The 19,337-nt window shown below is 44.7% G+C and overlaps 2 protein-coding genes across 2 annotated transcripts in view; both read right to left on the reverse strand.

Annotated features, from left to right (window-relative positions):
* Positions 1 to 1,332, reverse strand: part of NHERF1 (NHERF family PDZ scaffold protein 1) — a 25,340-nt gene extending 24,008 nt beyond the window's left edge. Inside the window, exon 1 of the mRNA XM_069076485.1 lies at positions 628 to 1,332. Within this exon, the coding sequence (XP_068932586.1) occupies positions 628 to 1,092 (465 nt within the window). The 5' untranslated portion in view covers positions 1,093 to 1,332. The remainder of the gene's footprint in view (positions 1 to 627) is intronic.
* An 867-nt stretch (positions 1,333 to 2,199) lies between these two features.
* RAB37 (RAB37, member RAS oncogene family) lies at positions 2,200 to 11,038 on the reverse strand. The gene is made up of 8 exons (XM_069076499.1): positions 10,922 to 11,038; positions 9,513 to 9,554; positions 8,787 to 8,853; positions 8,605 to 8,657; positions 6,779 to 6,844; positions 5,233 to 5,289; positions 5,066 to 5,142; positions 2,200 to 4,882 (listed from the first exon to the last, which is right to left on the reverse strand). The coding sequence occupies exons 1-8, from the start codon at positions 11,027 to 11,029 to the stop codon at positions 4,774 to 4,776; spliced, it is 579 nt and encodes a 192-aa protein (XP_068932600.1). The 5' UTR covers positions 11,030 to 11,038; the 3' UTR covers positions 2,200 to 4,773.
* Between the last annotated feature and the right edge of the window lie 8,299 nt (positions 11,039 to 19,337).

The following is a 19,337-nucleotide window of genomic DNA, read 5'->3' on the forward strand; positions in this document are numbered from 1 at the left end:
CTTGTAGCTCTCTATTTGCAGTGTCTTCTGAACATCCCTGAGCTCCAGTTCCGACCCACCTGTAGCTGCAGAGAGGAGGCTAGCAGACTGGACACACACACACACACACACACACACACACACACACACACACACACACACACACACAGAGAGAGAGAGGGGGGGGGGAGGGGGGCAAGGGGGAATTGATAGCTCTTGATCCCCGGACAAAATTGGGTTCCACCCATCCACTATGTTGGTTGCAACTAGGCGAAGGGGGGCGGCTCTTAAAGAACAGATGCGGAGTGGGCCAGCAGGTATACGTGTGAAGAGGGGTCGCTCTCATCAACCTCCCTAAGACCTCCCCAGAATGAGGCGGCACGCAGTTTGCTTCATCGTGGCAGGGATGAGTCTAGGGTAGGGGTGAGGGGAGACAGGAAGGGACAATCTGTATGAGAGACACGCGTCGGCTGGGCCAGCAGCAGGCGGAAACAGCCTCCATATCCCGGACTTTGGATTCAGAACGAAACAGCGGCGAATTCGGGGCTAAGGTACGCGGCATTATCCCAAGGACACCTGGATGTCTCCCTGAAATTCCTTTCCCCCTCCCCACTTCGAATCCCAGACCAAGGCGTACTTAGTTGTTACCTGTTCTGGTTGGCTCTTCTCTTCCCGCGGCTCCCCGGCTCCTCCTGGCTGCTGCTTTTCGCCTCCATCCGCCTGCTCCTCCGCGGCCCTCTGCGGGGTGGGCTCGGCCGGCCGCTCCCCGGGCTGGCCTCGCAGCAGTTCTTCCCGCACCTGGATGCCTAGCTTCTGCAGGCGCTCGTCCGCCTCCGGGTCGACCACCAGCAAGCGCACGGAGTTGAGCGCGGCTCGGATGCGGCTCACCACCTGCTGGTGACTCTCCTGCTCCACGTTCTCTCCGTTCACCTCCACCAACCGATCACCCGCCAGCAGTCCCGCCTTTTCGGCCGGCGAGCCTGGCTCCACAAGCCGGATAAACTGTCCCACTTTTCCCTTCTCGCCGTGGAGGTGGAAGCCGTAGCCATTCGGTCCCTTCTCCAGGTTACAGAGCCTGGGCAGGGGGCTCCCGGAGTCTCCGTCTGCGTTCATCTTGCTCCAGAGCAGCTCGGGGGGCTTGCCGATGGGGCCAGTTCACCAATCACCCCCTCCCACCCCCCTGCCCTAGGAGGCGGGGATCCGGGATGAAACACAGCAAGGAATTCCCGGAGTGGGTACCAGGGAAGGGGCTGTTGGGAACTCCTCTAAGTTCCGAAGTAAAGGGAAAGGACCAAAGACAGTTCCGCACCTAGTCTGCGCGTTCCAGAACCTGTCACAGCCCCTTATCCGGGGGGAGGGGCGGTTCAGGCCCAATTAGGAACCGGCGGAGAAAGGGGATGGGGGGGTTGCTCTAGCTGGCTGAACAAAGCGAGCCAATGGGGACGTGGAAGGGGCGGGGGGAGTGTTGCTAATAGGCACTGTAAACGGGCGAAGGAAAAAGTGCTAGAGAGGTGCATTACTAGGCTTCAATTAGGCGGGGGTGGAAGGTGTGGCAACTGGAGTTTGAGGGAAGGAATCCCAGCAGGGTTCCCTTAGCTGCGCCGACGCCTCTGCTTCATCCGAATTCCGAATCTCGGAAGCCTGGTTCCTGGTCCCTGATTAATGGTTTCGAAGGATAGGGGCTATTGAAACCGACCTTCATTTAGGGGAGAGGCGGGAACCTAGGACCCTGAAAGTCCCAGGAAAGAGGCGCTCAGGTTGGGCCTTGGGTGCAGTTTGTATCAGATTGTGAGATTAGTACGGTGACTTGGGAGGCAGCCTCTACGGAGAAATCGCTTTCCCTTCCAGGGACAGAGAAGTCTCAGAAAACTTTAGTAGTAAGGGCACATAGCCTAGCCAGCCCGTCCACCCACTTCTTCCTCCCTAGAGATGTTTAAACAACAACATCCTTCAAGTTACCAGAGCTTTCTGGAACCAAAATAAATATATCCCTAGGACCCCATTGCTGAATACAAAGACATCGGCCTAAATTCTGCTGGACCGGGGGTGGGGGTGGGGGTGGAGGTGGGGGTTGGCGGAGAGGGAGCTATAGCCCACCCCCCAATCTAGGGACTTCTCCCCAGGAAGAGGAGACCCTAGGGTAATATGATTTTTCCTGGAGGGAAAATGGAGACTGCTAGGCTGGGGAAGAGATCTCTCATATACTCTGGCAAGGGGAAAGGGGGGGAGGAGGTAGTGATGTGGTCTGATGGGGCCTGTTAAGGATCAAGATAGTCAGAGGAAATAAATGAATTCGAGAGTAGAGCCCAACACAGCTTGGATTATAGCCAGGTTAGACAGAATTCCCAAAGCAAATTCCACAGGCAAAATGCCCTGGGGCAAAAGAAAAGCACACACTTTGGTTTACAGGTACATTACCCATCGCCCTCTTGGGGAATATTTAATCCTGATGCCAGGTTACTAAGACTTTCTGAAGAATGCTTCACTTGGGTTGATTCTCATTCCCTTGGCCTCCATATCAACAGGGACCTCTTGGAATCATGGGGAAAAGGGGGGAAACCTGGCCCTGGCCTCTGGATTTTCCCAGTGCAATCTACCTAGCTAGCTTGGTATCCCCAGGAAGAAGAGGTAGAACCCACTGCCTCCCCCCAAACCTTCTTCAAGGAATTCGTGGGATCTAGTATACTCTCGAAAATACTGCAGTTTAATTCTGAAAAACACACACAAATGCCAATATTAACCAGAGGAAGAAGCATCACTTTCATGCAAGACATGGTTCCCCAGGGTTAGAAGAAGCCTGGAGCCACCTTTTGGTGACCAAGTTGGAAGGCCTGCTTTATTGTAGGCTACCGTTTTTGGTCTCTGGAAAGCCCAACTGAGGCAGCCACATAAAACTGCAATGCTCTTCTTTCCCCCACTGTCACATGCTTAGGCCTGGATTGGAATGGGGACAAAGGTAAGAAAGCAGGGTTGGCATGAGGAGTTTGGACTAAGTGGAAGAAGGTAAATGGGCAGATCACATATGGGTTTGTGGTACCTGTCCCTACAGAATCCACCTGTCCTGCAGTACGTGAGACAGGACTTTGGGAAAACAATCACTTGGTTACCCTCCCAAGGCCCTAACCATGGTGATCTTGCTCCATACAGGTAACTTATTCAGGAAAAAAAAACCAAAACAAAACCAAAAAATCTATCTCCTGAACCCTAATTGATCTAGCCTCATTTCCATTGGGTCTTCTGGATACTGAACCAAGATGAGTAGAAAGAGGAAGGGGACCCCCATATGGCCTTTATGGTACCTAATGCTTAGAACAATATAAGGGAAGATGGACTGGTATTAATGGGAGTTAATGGGAGAGGCAGGTCTCTGCTTCATTCTGATTACTTTATCTGGGTAAAAGCTCTGGAGTTTCACAACTTGAATGTGGTAAGGAGATTGACAGTCTGTCTGGGTGAAGACCAGCTTGGGCCCAATCCTTAAGGAAGGAAGAGATGAAAGGTAGGAAAGAGGGGTAGCTAGGTGATCCAGTGGATAGAGCACTAGCCCTGGAGTCAAGAGGACCTGAGCTCAAATTTGAATTTAGATACTTGCTAGTTGTATGACCCTGGGCAAGTCACTTAACCCTGACTGCCTCCCAAAAATTAAAATTTTTTTTAAATAAGAGGAAGGGAGAACTTCCTCATTTCCTACTCACCATCCAAGAGAAATGCTGAGAGACTATATGTTGATGTTGCACATTTACCAAAAGCCTTGGGTCAAGAAAAGAAAATCCTTGGCCTGACTCTCACTGACACTGAAGTCCTTGCCTAGGATGAAACTCTTGAAGTTCTTCAGCAAGGAAGCCCAGAAATAGGTAATTTGGGAGCCCAGAATCCCTTTTTTCAAGTGGCTCAGATAGGGGTGGAGGAGGAAAGGTCAAAAGGGGGAGAAGGACATCAGGAATGAGTTGTTTTATTCTCAGATGGGGATCTAGGGAAAGAAGGTAGACAAAGCCAAATGAACTTGTTCTACTCTTAGGCACTTGTGCGCACACACACTAATTCACACCTTCACATCTGTTCCCTCATGAGGTTTTCACTCATTTGACTTTTGGTGCTTAGGAATCACACTACAAGTCAGACACCAGTGATTCAATGATTATTGTGGTCCCAGAGCCTCTGGGAAACAAAAAGTACAAAGGCTGCCTATCTCTTATGAGTTAAAGCCTAGTGGGGGGCATGATGGCCAATAACTGACCTTTTATGGGACCTACTGGTGAGCTGGAACAAAGCCACAGTTCCTCTAGTTATGAGTTGACTGTGGGGGTGGGAGGGGAAGACTTTACCAGAGAAATTTGGATGGACGGGCCCTGAACTGAAAGGAAATAGATAAAAATTCATCGTTGGCCTCTGCCTGTTTCCCTGAAGGAACCCGGTTTTCTAATTTTCCAAAGTTTTCACTATTGTGGTACCGGAACAAAATTTAACTTAAAAGTATCTTTGGTCTTCAAATGCCCAGAAACCCATACCAGGGACCCATAAACAATAACCATTGGGAGAAGGGGAGCAGGGAAACATGGGAGTAAGTCTGATGGCAGAAGTCTAGGTCCCTCCTGGGGAAAGTAGTGATGGTATGATGTGTATGTACAACTTATTTTTTTGGCACTCCTGATGTTTCTGCCCTTTGAGCCTTGTTTTCAGTTGAGAGACTCATTCCTCCATTAGAGTACTCAAGATGTTGAGCTCAGTCTGGAGGTGGGGAACAGTGCTAAACCAGTGGTTGGTTCTCCCCAGGCTCCCTCAGCCCCTTCTCTCTCACATGAATGGGCAGCAGCTAGGCTGTTTCCTCTGGGATTGCACATAGTCGTGAATCTGGAAGCTGGGTTCATTTGCCTGTTGTTGCCCAGCTCGGTGCTTCAACTCCCTGAAAGAGGTCAGGGTTGAGAGATCACAGTTCCAAAAGAGTTCCCCTCATCCCCCATGCTCAGATGATGGGTCCCTCAGGCTCTGGGGCATTCTTTTATTCCTTGGGACGGTGGTGGTGACACTCTTCCTCTCCCCCACCCTGCTTCCCAAGAAAGGACCCTCCCCTGTCCCATAGACTGACCTGGCAATAGCCAAAAAGGCTAACTCCACATTCATGCCTGTCTTAGCACTGGTTTCCATGAAAGGCACACCATATTCCTGTCAAGTAGAAAGTATCTTCAGGATCCACTGTTCCCTCTGGTCAGTCCCTTCCTCAACCCTCTCTGTATCCCATGGGCAATCACTTACTCTGGCCAATGTCTCTCCATCTTCTGATCGGACTACCCTTTCTCTGCTCACATCCGCCTGCAAAATCCACACCCATCACTTCGGAGAGGGATCTTTTCTCTCTACCCTCTCTACCCCCTCCTTGGGCCAGAGCCCAAGACTCTCCCTTCCCAGAGAATGGGCCCTGCCTGCCCTCTGCTGGTTGCCTATGGGACTCAAGAACAGCTGATTGCAGATAATGCTAAGGAGGTGGGGTTAGAGCCCCGTACAAGGTACAGGGACAACCTATGGCTGAGGCTTTAGTTTAACTTGGGCTTGGTAATGGAAGACTTCTAGATCCCAGAGGTATTAACCCAGAACACTGAAGACACCCATTACAGACAAGGATTTGGGAATCCATCGAAGAAGGGGATCAGTCTCAGCCTCAGTTCTTAAATCTAACTCCACTATGAAAAGGACATGGACATAAAGGTTCAGGCCTTCCCTATATGTGATGATGGACAGAAAAGACCATCTCCCATATCCTCTCTGAAATCTTCTAGTCATAAAGGTTTAAACCCTGAGGGGAGGAAATGTGAGAATGTATGGAAGAGAGGAGCCAAAGATGCCTCTTTCCACCACATCCACACATTCCCTATGCCTTTGTAGCTCTCATTGATTTTTTTTTTTTTGCTTTTTTGGAGGGCAATTGGGGTTAAGTAACTTGCCCAAGGTTACACAGCTAGTTTTTTTGTGTGGGTTTTAAATGTCTGAGGCCAGAACCAAACTCAGGTCCTCCTGACTCCAGGGAGTCCCTTGACCTCCCTTTACTCACTGTGACACCTAGCTGCCCTGATAGATTTTTTTTTTTTTAAATAAAGGAGGAGGTAAAAGGAGAGGAGAGAATTTGGAACTCAAAACTTTTAAAAATGAATTTTAAAAAATTTTACATATAATTGAGAAATAGTTAATGAAATAAAGATATACTGAGAAAAATAGACAAATGTATTAGTTTGTTTTAATAAATCAAAACCAAAACTGAATACTATTAAAGTAATGGCCAAGCTTCCTTTCCAACTCCCACAACACATTTTAGAGATGAGGAAATTGAAGTTGAGAAAGGTTAAATGATTTGCCCATAGTTATTTAGTGTTTGAGGTACAATTTGAACTCAGTTTTTACTAACTCAATGTTCAGCACTCTATCCACTATACCATATGGAGTCTTTTGAAGAAAAGTTAGAAGACACCTCCATTTTTCTCCATAGAAAATTGGGGGGCTATGTTGTGAAATACTTTTTCTTTGAGATACTAGCTAGTATTACTAAACTTTATAAAAGTCTTATTTTATCCTTTGTTTTATAACTCAGGGGAAAGAAGATGGATAAAGGATGTAGGTAATATAAAATAAAAGTTTGGATTGCATGCCATCTTGGGGAGGGGGAGAAAATTTGGAGCTCAAAACCTTGTGGAACTGAATGTTATAAATGAAAAATAAATAGATAAATTAAAAAAAAAATAAGTTTGTTGTTTTTTTTTTAGAGGAGGAAGTAGTTTGTGACACTAATTGGCTTAGAAGCAATACATACCTTGTTGCCTAGCAACATGATCACCACATCCTTTTGGGCATACTCATGTATCTCAGTAAGCCAGGCCTATAAGAGAGGGGTAGGATGAGTGAGTGGAGAAAAAAGGGACCTGATTGGATGGCAGGACTTCCAGCCTGAGAAGATCCCCATCTACCCCAATCAATGTTCTACCCTTTCCCAGTACCCTCCTCACCAGTTATGTCCACCTTCATCAGTTATTTCCTCTGTACTGACTCATTTCATTGGTCACAGTCAATTCAAATTAATAATCATTTACTAAGTATCTAGTCTGTAGAAATACAAAGATAAAAATAAAATAGTCCTCAAATTCTACCAAGAGAAAATAAGTATATCTGTCTCCTGTATCTCAACCTTCCTACTTCTCCCTCAGCCAAACTCATCTACCACTAAATCATCAATCACTTAATAAGTTGTTATTATTATATAATATATTATATTATATAATAAACTTATCCTGTGCCAGGCTCTGTGCCAAGCACTGCTGAGACAAAAATAAAACAAAAACAGTACCCACTCCCAATAAGGTTATATCCCAATGGAATTTTTCTGTATATCTATATCTACATGTGTGTACATAATATACATATAAATATGTATACATATATGTATATACACATGTATATGTTTGTGTATTGTGTAAATATATGTATATGCAAGATATCTCAAGTGCTACAGAATAGTAGGAATGGAACCTTGGAATCCTTATTTTAAAGTCCAGCCCTTTGTCTGTGAGGCTTTCCTTGCTTGACTGCCCAAACCATAACATTCTTTCTTTTCTCTGAACCACCCTGACACTGAAAAGTTTGTGTATCTCCCCATTGCACTGTAAGCTCCTTAAGGGACTCTCTTATGCCATTCCTTTGAAACTCTCACAATATTTAGTATAGTGCTGCTCTTCACATAGTAAACAGTCAGCTGCATTTTGGGTTTGGTCCTTTGAGGGGTATGACCTCTCTTCTTGCCTTCTGTTTATTCCCCACCCATTCAGATTACATTCACATTGTCCTAACCCAAACCGTAAAGAGACCATCATGTCTGGAGCCAGTAGTCCCAGTGGCCTGGGTCCCTAATTACTGTGTTTCCCCGATAATAAGACACTGTCTTATTAATTTTTTTGGACAGAAAAACACCAGAGGGCTTATTTTCAGGGGAGGGCTTATTTTAATGAACATTGACAGCAATTTTAATAAACAGGTAAATGTGAACAAAAAAATGTACCTTTATTCAATAAGCAAATCACTGGGGAAGAACAGGATGATGAGCTCACTGGCTCACTGCTGCAGCTCTGATTGGATGCAGCTCGGAGCTTGGTGTTTCACGTTTCAGGGGGGGCGGGGGAGGGACGGTGCATACAGAGGGTACCGTAATGTATCGTGTAGCACAGGGGATCACCTTCACTACAGTAGCAATCTCAATAGGGCTTATTTTCGGGGGAAGGCTTATTTTAGAGGAATCTTACACAGTAAGGGGAGGGCTTATTTTCGGGATAGGTCTTATTATCGGGAAAACAAGGGTAGTAACTCAGGGGAAACCTGAAGTTGTTTCTATGTACTTTTATATGAAGGGTATATGTGAATCATCTACAGGGCTATGTTCAGAGTCATTAAAGGGCCCAGTAGCAATTGTAGGCTTCTTACAGACTTCAGCTTATTTGCTAATAAAATACAGGGCAGTTATCTGTTTCTGACTTATCAGCTCAGGTGCTTTTAGAAAGTAGTTTTGCCCCCAGGGCAGGGAGTTATGGTGGGAAGAGAGTCCTGGCCTTTCGTGCTATATGGGGGAGCCACAGAAAGGGAGGGACTTACCCGGATATTGTCAAAGGAAGATTTGTTGGTGATATCATAGAACAGGAGCAGGGCTAGAAGGGGAGAAAAAGCATAGTGGAAATTTGGGAGCTCTGCTGTTGGTAGAGGGAGGAAAAAGGAAATGGGAACTGGGGGAAGAGTATAGGGCACAGAGTGTCTGGGACGAGGGTAAAGAGACCTACCATGGGCATCCCGGTAATAGGCATGGGTGACACTTCGGAATCGTTCCTGCCCTGCTGTGTCCCAAATCTAAGAGGAGACAGAAAATCAGTAAGAAGCAGAGAGAGGAGAACCAATCACTCTAGAGAAAAGAAAACCCTTTGAAGTAAGATAAAGGAAAGTGTGACTGGGTTTCTCTTGCACTGTGCAAGGTACAAGGTAGAATTCTCTAAAGAGTAGTGGGGCATTAGTCAGACAGACCTGTCCTTTCCAGTGAGGAGGAAAATACTGGTCCAGAGTCCCTGGATGCTAACTGCCTAATGATCTGACTTCCTGGAATTTTCTAGGCTCCTTCTCTGGAGATCATCTCACCCTAACTTCAAAGAGTGAGTGGGGAAGAGTAAACATGAGATGTTCCCTCAGTACTGGAGGAAGAAGCCACTTTTAAAGTGAAAAGGGGACTGGACACAGAAGGCTTCTAAAATATTTGTTTAAAAACCTTGGGACAGGGCTAGAAGAGAAACCTTAAATTGAGAGAAACCTATAATAGAAGACAGAGAGCTTGAAAACTGTTATTTCTATATAGACAAGAGCAACTTCCTCCCTCTCTAAGGCCCCACAGGAAGTTACCCCAAACAGAACATAACCACAACCCTTGATAGGCCTCCTGTGGCTAAGCCCTATCATCACAGGCAGCCTGATCATTCCCTCTCCTCTCCCCATCCCCCAACCCCAATCCCTTGACTTACCTGCAGTTTCACTTTCATACCATCCACAGTCACCACCTTATTCTAGAAAAGAAGTAAACAATAAGGGTGGAGGGAAACTGGAAAGATTTGGGGCTACTCAAGTGCCTCATCTTTTAGCATACCATCCTTAGAGGGATCTCATACCCTGACCCTCTCAAGGAAACTTGGAGATTTAGAAAGAGCTAGTATCACTTGTGGTCCAACCCACTGATGGAGGCTCCAAGAATAGAAAGTTTGGAACTTACTCTCAGCTATCCCTGTTTTTTTTTCTAACCTCCCCTCCCCTATTTTTTGCTCCACCTTGGGATTGGGTTGGTGGGGTATGGATCATAGTGTAGTTGAAAGAGTGAACCCTAATTCTTAATGTGAATCAACAGCCAGGTCTCTCATTATCCTTTCTCCATTCCATGTCTGCCACCCCAGAAAACATATAGTTTTGTCACAGTACCTTAGTAGTAATTTAGTAAATGTTTATTAATATCACCATGACTGTCTCCTAGAAACATGATCCCAAAGGTCCAGGCTGTGGACTCTGATGTGGAACTTGGTGACTGGGCCAGCTTAGCCTGGGAGTCAGGTGTCTAATTAAGGAGGAGGGGACAGAGTCACTGCCATGGAGCTGTTACCCTGCTCCAGCTATCACCCATCCTCATTTCCCATGACTGAAGACTTTAAATAATCTTTTCCTCCTAATTAAACTCTCAGTTCTTTATGCTCACATAACAGAGTGGTTTGGGGTCTGAGTCCAATGGCCCAATCATCTCATGTCCCTGGGCTGGGACAAACATGAATGTTGACTCCTTCCAGTCCCACTGGAAAAGTCACTCCTGAGACTGATGGCCAAGATGGTTGAACCAAGAGAGGGGGTCTTCCGAAGTTCCCTTAGACCTTTTTCCACAGAAGGAGAACCCAGAGAAATTATAGACCATGCAATATTCAATGTCTTTCCCACAATGTCCAATCCTATTAGACTACAAGTTCTATGTGGTAAGAGACCGTGTCTGTTCTTTATCCTAATGCCTAATACAAAGATCTGTACACTGTAAATTACATAAAGAACTGACTAGTTGAGGGGATTGGGAAGCATTCTCTCCAGAGGGCAACTGGAAAGATAAAGTAGGGAAGATGGCATTCCAACCAAAGGGAGAGGGGGAAGAATCATTCTTCTCCTTGCTATCTCCAACAGGTAAAGGATCATTATTCCCAGATTTCCCTGGCTGGGACAAAGCTGAGGGATTTAGTACAGTTCCCATAAGCCCACTAAGCAGTGAGAGCATAAGAACTCAAATGCAGAAATCTTCTGTGTGAATCCTCAACAGACATGGATGTAAGGAAGGACAATGACCCCACTGGCCATGAGCTGTAGCCCCAAGGCCCCACCTGTCTGGAGGAGCCCACAGCCACCTCACCCGGAAGTCTATGCCGACAGTGGCTATGAAGGTCTTGGACAGGAAAGTCCCGTCTTTGAAATGGATCAGGAAACAGGTTTTCCCAACGCCTGAGTCTCCCAACAGCATTACCTAGGAGATGAGGCAGAGCTGGGTTAATAGGGTTAGGAAGGTCAAAAGAGCTAGAGAATGAAGGGGAGGGAATGTACCAATAGGTGCCTGAAGTAATAGGTGCTCATTAATTTCTTATTGATTGCTTGGGGTAGTTTGGCAGAAAGAGGCTCAAGGTTGTAGGATACAGAAGGGAAGACAGAAATTGTTTTGCTAGGTTCCAAAGAGTAGAATAAGGTGCATTGGGGATAAATTGGAAGGGAAAAAAGTCAAAGTTAGTCTTGATTTCATGAAAAACTTCCTAATGATTAAAACTGCCAGCTTTGGGAGGGAGAGAATTCTTCTTCATTGGAGGTCTTCAAACAAAGTCTGGATGACCACTTGCCAGATACATAGTAGTAGAGATTCTTATGGAATGTGGGACCCTGTTGGCTTCTGTCCAGCCCCACCCTACGTGCCTTTCTAATCAGCACTTGGGAGATAGTCATTTACCATAACCATTCCTCCCAATCGGTCCAGAACTCTACTTCCTGGATTAAGGATGAGTGGGGAGGACACACAAAACATGGGGTGGTGAAAAACTGTTGTTGTTTGTTCTTTGTTCTTGAAGAGGACCATGAAATCAGGGAGGTGATGCCATGACATGCAAGTGAATTGGATTTAACTGAGGGAAGGCTGTTCGAAATCATTTTTTCCCCCTGAACCTGGGGCCTAGTATTGGCTCCACCACTGAATAAATGTGGGACTTTGAGCAACATGGATGACTTTTGGGGGACATGTTTCCTCATGTGTAAAATGAGGATCTTGGACTAATGCTTGATAAGGTCTTTTTTTGTGCAAAAATATGTATCTACAAGCTGGTAGAGAGGGATTGGCTAACAATCTGGTTGAGCAGTTTACCCCTGTGGTGGAAGGAGAGGGTAGATAAGGGAATACATGTATCCTAGCTGCCTATTACTAATCTCTCAGGCTTCTGGAATCTCTAACTCCAGTTATGGGGAGGGAGAAGTGGTAGCTGCCTGTTTGTTTTATGTGTCATTCTAGTTACCCTCCCAATCAGGTAAATTCTATTAAATACAAACATAAACAGACCACCCAGCATCCCCATCTTCTAGGCAAACAAGTGAACTAGGGACCTCTGCTCTGTTATCAATGACTGTTAGATGTTCACTAACCTTCCAGGACACTGGGCATCAGCATTTCTCCTCCCCTTAAGCTAATCCAATTAAGTTTTTGATTCAACAAACATATATTAAGACTCCCATATGTGAGCTGTTGGGAAGCCCATTTCCCACCACAACAGTAGGCACTGAAGTTTTGGGAGGGCAAGTGGAATACTTTCCTTCCAAATGGCCCATATCAAGACCTTAGGGCCCCGTTTGCACCTGCTCCTGATGAATAGAATGTTTTCTGGTGAAATGTTCTGGGCTGGGAGTATGAAAATCAAGGCAGGTTTCTTGGAGAGAGGCAGGGTTCTTTTCACACAGGAGTAGCAGTGCCCAAATATATAACATGTCCCCCAAAGGGTCGATAACAGAGCAAGACTGGGACAATACAGTGCCCCTTTCAAGTACATTAAAGTTCAGTTAAAATTACCTTTTTGCTCTTCCTAACATTCCATACTCTATCTCTGAACTCTATCTTTGTACTGCCTGTTCCACATCCTGGGAGTGCCTTAGAATCACTCAATTCAAGCCCCACCTTCTACAATAAATAGTTCCTGATTCCCCCACCCCAACCTGCTACAGCTCTCCCTCCCTAATTATTTGGGATTTATTTTGTATTTTTTTTCTGTCTACTACCTGTACATTATATGTGCACATTTTGTCTCCCCCAATAGAATGTAAGTTCATTAAGGGTGAGGACTATTTCTTTTATTTCCTTAACAACTAGCAAAGTATAAGGCAGATTGCTGGAGTTTAATAAAAGCCTGTTTGTTGATAGATTGAGTGGGAGCATTTACTCTTTCGTCATTTTTTTCAGATTATCTAGGAATAACAACTCTTCCAGGACAGTGAAAAGATTAAATGAAGCTAGCTGTCAGGTTTGATTTCTCTGGAGAAAAAGAGTGAATGTAACTAACTAGCCCAGGGATATTTCTAGAATTCTATTATGGTGAATTGGAGACAGGAATAGGAAAAGGCTCAAGAACCAGTGACAAAAGGGGGAAAGCACACCACTTGACTCTATTTCAGGATATTTTTAACTGAAGAAGCTCTTGAAAAGGGATGAGGTCGATCTTAGCAATGGATCCTGAGACAGAACACCTCTAAGTTTCAGAAATTTGTCATAGTGCTTAGTACCTAGACCCAGCAGGTGACCTCCCCTCACTAGGTAGGTTTCCTTGTATGTAAAATGCTAGTCATACTAGATAATTCTGAAGGTCTTTTCCCTGCCTCCCCCTAAATCCGGATCCCATTTACAGGTACAACTCCTGGCCCCTAGGGACAGGGCACCCTCCTTCCAAATCATCTTCCCCTATCCCCATAACCCTAGACTCCTTCGAACTATTAGATTGGGAGAAACGCTATTGGGGCTTTCTAGGGACGGGGTTCCCATTGGAGATACTCTTGATCTCTGGAAATTTTCCAGGAAGGAGTGCTAGGTCCAATAGAATCTAGCTGGGCCAAAGAATGGGGAGTGAGGGATGGGAAGGAGGCTCCCCAACTTGGCCATCACATTCATTTGTCCCGCAGAGAAAACAAAATTGCCAAAGAAGTCTGGGAAATAGGTCCCTGGGGGCAGTTTCACCAACTTCAATTAGACTTACCTTAACTCCAAAAAGAACTGTGTTGCCCTGGAGTGAAATGGGGCTAGGAATTGAGCCCGGATTGGCTCAATTCAGGTAAGACAGAAAGAGGGAGCGAGGAAGACTAAGCAAATGGGGCAGAGACTTTGCCCTGGGGTTCTGGTAGTGAGAGATCGCAGGGCACACCGACCTTGCCTGCTAGATCGTAGCTTGGACTGCTGGGCGAGAATCGCTGTGGGGTCCCGCTATCCCGGGCAACAGTGGTGCCAGTGGGGTTCCTCATGTCCCTGGTTGAAAGGCTATCCCAGACTGAGGACCACGATGAAAACCCGCTCTGCCCCGCCTGAGGCTCCACTCGCCCTTCTCTTCTGCCACGTCGGGCCAGACTGTGTCGACCCGCTACTCCCCTCTGACATCCTTCCCCCAGGTCGGTTCCCGGGGCCACCCCCGCACACACACCCCCTTCCCCGCGGCAGCTCTCCACTCCTTTCCCCAGAGGGGAGGTACTAGGGGAAGCAAGGGTAGGGAGGGGCGGAAGGGGCAAGCAAGGGTGAGACTCCATAACCAAATCTCAAGCCAGGGCTGCTCTATAAAGAAAAGCACAAGCCAAGGAGGCTAGGAACTAATCCTTCGAGGGAAGAATGAGGTTGAAGACTTCATCAGTTCCAGCGAAATGTCTACTTAAACACGTCAACAGACTTGCTCCAGCTCTTCATTAATGCCACGGGGCATAGGGCTAGCAGGTGGCGCCAGAGCGCTGTCCCGGCAAGTCTGACCTGGCTCAGGGCTGGGTTTCACATTGTAACTCCTCCTGCACCACAAGGTGTCCAACTTGGAAAAAAGGAGCGAATCCACACTGCGCTCCAGCTTGAGTCCCGGATTTGTTTGCTTTTTCTTTATGGTGTTTATGCTAATCTCATAGTTTAGCTTCATTGCATGAAATTGCATATTCAGTTCCCGCCACCCCTCCTGCCCACCCTCACCCCCACCCTCCAACTTTCCCTCATTCTATGCTATAACTTCCTAACAAATCCAGCACTCCCAAAGTCACATTTCACCAGAGCAGGAATTCTTTACTATTTTTGTGTCGTGGACTCTTTGACATTCTGGTGAAGCCTATGGATCCCATCTCCGGAGAATGTTTTTAAATGCATAAAGTATATAGGATTACAAAGGAAATCAATAATATTAAAAAAATTAGTTTTAAATTCATACCTAGTTAAGAAACCCTGCTTGACTAGAGGGAGGTAATTATCTTGTATCAGTCAGTTTGGATGAGGACTACCACTCAAAATTTGTATAAGAAATTCCTATTACTCTATGGATTGAACTAGAACATCGTGGATAGAGCAGGGGCCCTGGAGTCAGGAAGGCTATCTTCCTGAGTTCAAAGCTGGCCTCAGACACCTACTATTTGTGTGCCCCTGGGCAAGTCACTTAACCAGGTTTGCCTCAGTCCCTCATCTGTAAAAGGAGCTAGAGAAAGAAATGGCAAACTATTCCAGTATCTCAGACAGCACACACACACACACACACACACACACACACACACACACACACATACACACAAATGGGGTCACAAAGAGTCCAACACAACTGAAAAATGACAACAAAAAAAGATGGCCTTTGAGGTTCCTTGCCACTCAGATTCTATGCCTGTGTTCTTCCACTAATCCACAGCCCTCATTCCTGGCAAGGTCTGGTGGAACTACTTTGTCTCAGCAGGACAAACAAGCAACTGGTTGAGGATGTTGGACCTCAGTCTGTAGCACTGTACTACATACAGCTGCCTACAGCTCCTGGGCAAGAATTATTAAGAACAAGAGGGTGGCTAGGTGGCACAGTGAGTAAAGCACTATCCCAGAGTCAGGAGGACCCAAGTTCTGTTCTGGCCTCAGACACTTATCACCCACACAAAAAAAACTAGCCATGTAACCTTGGACAAGTTACTTAACCCTAATTGCCCTCCAAAAGACAAAAAAAAAAAAAGAATTATTAAGAACAAATACCTGGATCATCCTAGTTATATCTGACATATTGTGAGAACCCTACTGCCTAAGATGGTGTTAAGGGATGTGTTGGTGTGTGTGGATGGGTGAGTGTGAGAAGGGAAATAGGATCATAGATTTGGAGCAGGAAGGGACCCTAGAGGTCATTTAGTTATCCTTCTAATTTTACAGATGAGGAAACTTGAGATGAAGAAACTGAGTTCTAGAGAAGGAAATTGGCTTGCCCAGAGGCCCATGGGTACCCAGACTCTCTGACTACAAACCCAATGGAGAAAGATCAACTGTATTAGATGTTCCATGTATCTTGCAAATTTTTGTTGAGTCATTTTCAATCATGTCTAACCCACGATGACCTCAATTGGGGTCACAAAAATAGCCAGGAAGTAAATTAACCTCAAAGCTCACTTCCTTCCCAGTTCACTCTACCTTCTACTTCACTTTGGTGGTCTCCCATCCCATTCCATTCCCCAGGGTGATTAAATTCTGAGGCTTACTCTTAGATTGGTTAGTCCATACTTGGAACCCCTACCTCCTTTCCACCTTCCTTTCTTTCTTAGTAGCTTTCCTCCATTAGAATATAATAAGTTCCTAAGGAGTTGGCATCAGCCTGACACATAACAAAGACTTAATAAATACTTTATCTAATTAATCTAAAGAGTTGAGTCTACTCTGGGGAAGTAGGTGTGCAGCCTAGGACTAGTTGCCTTAAGGCAAATCACATAATAAATACTTGTTAAATTTAATTTGATTCAATTCTCACAGCCTTTGTATGGAGGCAAATGTGTATGCCACTGTATTATGTGTATGCTACTCTCAGCATCTGTATGGAGGTGAATTCAGGTTTAAATGACCAGCAGGAACATCAGAGAAGTCACCAGAGAGTATGTAAGTGGGGGCAGAACAGTGGCATTTAAATTTGCATGTGATCCTCGAGGGTTTTTTGTAAGTGACAGTGTAATTGGTGAGACCTTTGGGTTTAGAGCTCAAAGAACCTCAGAAAGCATCTAGTTCAAGCCCCTTATTTTATAGATGAGAAAACTGAGAACCAGAAGTTATGACCTGACTAAAGTTACACAAGTGATAAATATGAGATTTGAACTCAGTTCTCCTTACTCAAAATCTAATGTTCTTTCCACCACTCAAAAGTTCTTAATCTTGTTTGTGTCATGGACTTCATTTGCAGCCTGATAAAGTCTGCCTTCTCAGAAAGATGTTTTAAATTCATAAAATACAGAGATGCATTCTTTGTATATAAGAATACAAAGAATACAGTCATCAAAAATTTTTTTTAAGTTCAGGATCTTACATTAAAAACCTCTTGCACTACATAATCAGGAATATTTACTGATTTGTCTCCCATGAAATCACTTGAAGTTATTGTTTTTCACACACTCCCAACCCCCACTTTTTGCCCAACCTGGAGTCCCTTGGCATTGCTTCCTACTAAAATAAAGGAGAAACACCACTCTGTGACATTGTCAATGTTCTGTGAATGGTTCAGCCTTGGGGCTTTAGGATTCGCTGATCGGTATCTTTGGGACACACAGCGCTTTGTTTTGGGACTGGCCCAAAGAACCTTGCATTTGGCTTGATGGCTTCTATCTTTCACTACTTTCTAAAATTACCAGATCACCAAACTGTATCTTGAGAAACTATGTTTCCTGGATCAGTTTTGAGTTCTATTGCCTTTAATCATAAATTACTTGACTCTCTTCTTTTGATGCCATCATTTATGTTATTTTAATATATTTTTATTTTATATATTTATGTTTATACATGCTATCATTTAGTACCTGGTTCTTAGACCCACTTCCCTGCTTCCTCCTTCCTCCACACTTTCCATTTCACAAGAGATAATTTAAGAGTTTATTTACAGGGAAAAAAGAATATACAAATTCAGGCAAGGTTATTGGAAATTAATACAAAAGAAATCTATATAAATAGAAAGCTGGAAACAAAGTGTGTACCTATTGATTGAATAATGGCTAAACAAAATGCAATATATGAATGTAATGAGACATGACTGTGAAGTAAGAAACAGTGACTATGTAGAATTCAGAGAATAATGGAAGACTTATACGAGATGATGCTAAGTAAACAGAACCAGGAAAACAATATGTACAATGACTAAAATAATATAAATGGGAAGACCAAAAAAGCTCAAATTGAACTCTCTGTAATTATAATGACCAAGTTTGTTCCCAAAGGAAAAAAAAAAGATTAAGTGTGAAATTAAAACAAGCAAACAAACAAAAAACCAAATCTAACTAGTCCCAGAATTGGTGGCTCTCAAGCTTGTTAAGTATTTTATCTAACTGCAATGTCCCAGGTCTGGCTTGATATATAATTTTCTCCAAGCCTTATAATCTCTATTCCCTCAGGTCACCCAGACAGAATGGTATCTTTGGTTCCAGGAACCTCTTGTCTCCCAGCTTGGAAATGACCCATACTATACACTAACCTCAGAGCATTAGTCCATTCTTTAATCCCTAGCCAAATGGCAAATCTTTTGAGGATATGGTGGACTCTGTACCCCACTCAAATTCCTGTGGGATGGGAGGTGGAGCCAAGATGGCCTAGTAAAGGCAAGGAGTGACTGAATCAGCAGAGACAGTGGCTGCTTCCAGAGCTCTCAGCCCATAGATGGTAAGGGGATGAAACAACTGGTCTGAAGGAGATTACAGGGGTCTTTTTTTCTGGCACTAAGGCAAGACTCTCTTACTTTGTCTCCTGTCTGGGTTGCAGTCCTGGATGGCAGTCCCAGGCCAAGGAAGAGCACTAGCACAGCAGAGCTTGTGGCAGCAGTGGAGGGAGGGACCCTCCTCACAGCTCCAGGGCAAAAAAGAATGCTTGTGATTGCTCACAGATCAGAGCACAGGCCAGGAGAGTAGTCTTCTTAGGTCATACTACCTTGGAAGAACTGGAAACTTATAGGTCCCTAGAAATATCTCTGAAAACCCCTGCACAAAAATCTGCACAAAACCCCTGAAGTTTGGCACAGTACATCTTCCACCCTGGAAGCAGAGCCCTACTTTAACAAAGAATTAAAAGTCAGCTAATAGGTTGGGAAAATGAGCAAGCAACAGAAAAAAAAATACTGAAGAAAAAAACACCTTAAAAAACAAACTAGGCCAAATGGTAAAAGAGATCCAAGAAGTCAATGAGGAGAAGAATGCCTTAAAAAGCAGAACTGGCCAAATGGAAAAAGGAGGTTCAAAAGCTCACTGAAGAAAATCATTCAAATTTTTAAGGAATTGAGTGGGGCGGCTAGGTGGTGTAGTGAATAGAGCACTGGCCCTGTAGTCAGGAGGACCTGAGTTCAAATTCAGCTTCAGACACTTAACACTTTTTAGCTGTGTGGCCTTGGGCAAGTCACTTAATCCCAATTGCCCTGCATTCTCCCCTCCAAAAAAATCAAAAAACAAAAACAAAAATTTGAATGGAGCAAATGGAAGCTAATGACTTTATGAGAAATCAAGAAACATTAAAACAAAACCAAAAGAATGAAAAAAAAATAGAAGACAATGTGAAATATCTCATTGGAAAAACAACTGACCTGGAAAATAGA

This window comes from Petaurus breviceps, unplaced genomic scaffold, assembly GCF_028583685.1.
Source record: "Petaurus breviceps papuanus isolate PSGF00001 unplaced genomic scaffold, PetGlider_PUasm1.0 90925, whole genome shotgun sequence".
NCBI lineage: Eukaryota > Metazoa > Chordata > Mammalia > Diprotodontia > Petauridae > Petaurus > Petaurus breviceps.

What these genes read in the sequence shown, in the direction of transcription:
- RAB37 (XM_069076499.1), bottom strand. Translation starts at nt 11,029, where the DNA reads ATGCTGTTGGGAGACTCAGGCGTTGGGAAAACCTGTTTCCTGATCCAT. An exon ending in CTGTCGGCATAGACTTCCGG is followed by an intron (nt 9,555 to 10,921) that starts GTGAGGTGGCTG and finishes CTTCTTTTCTAG; the next exon opens with AATAAGGTGGTGACTGTGGA. An exon ending in CTTCCTTTGACAATATCCGG is followed by an intron (nt 6,845 to 8,604) that starts GTAAGTCCCTCC and finishes CCTCTCTTATAG; the next exon opens with GCCTGGCTTACTGAGATACA.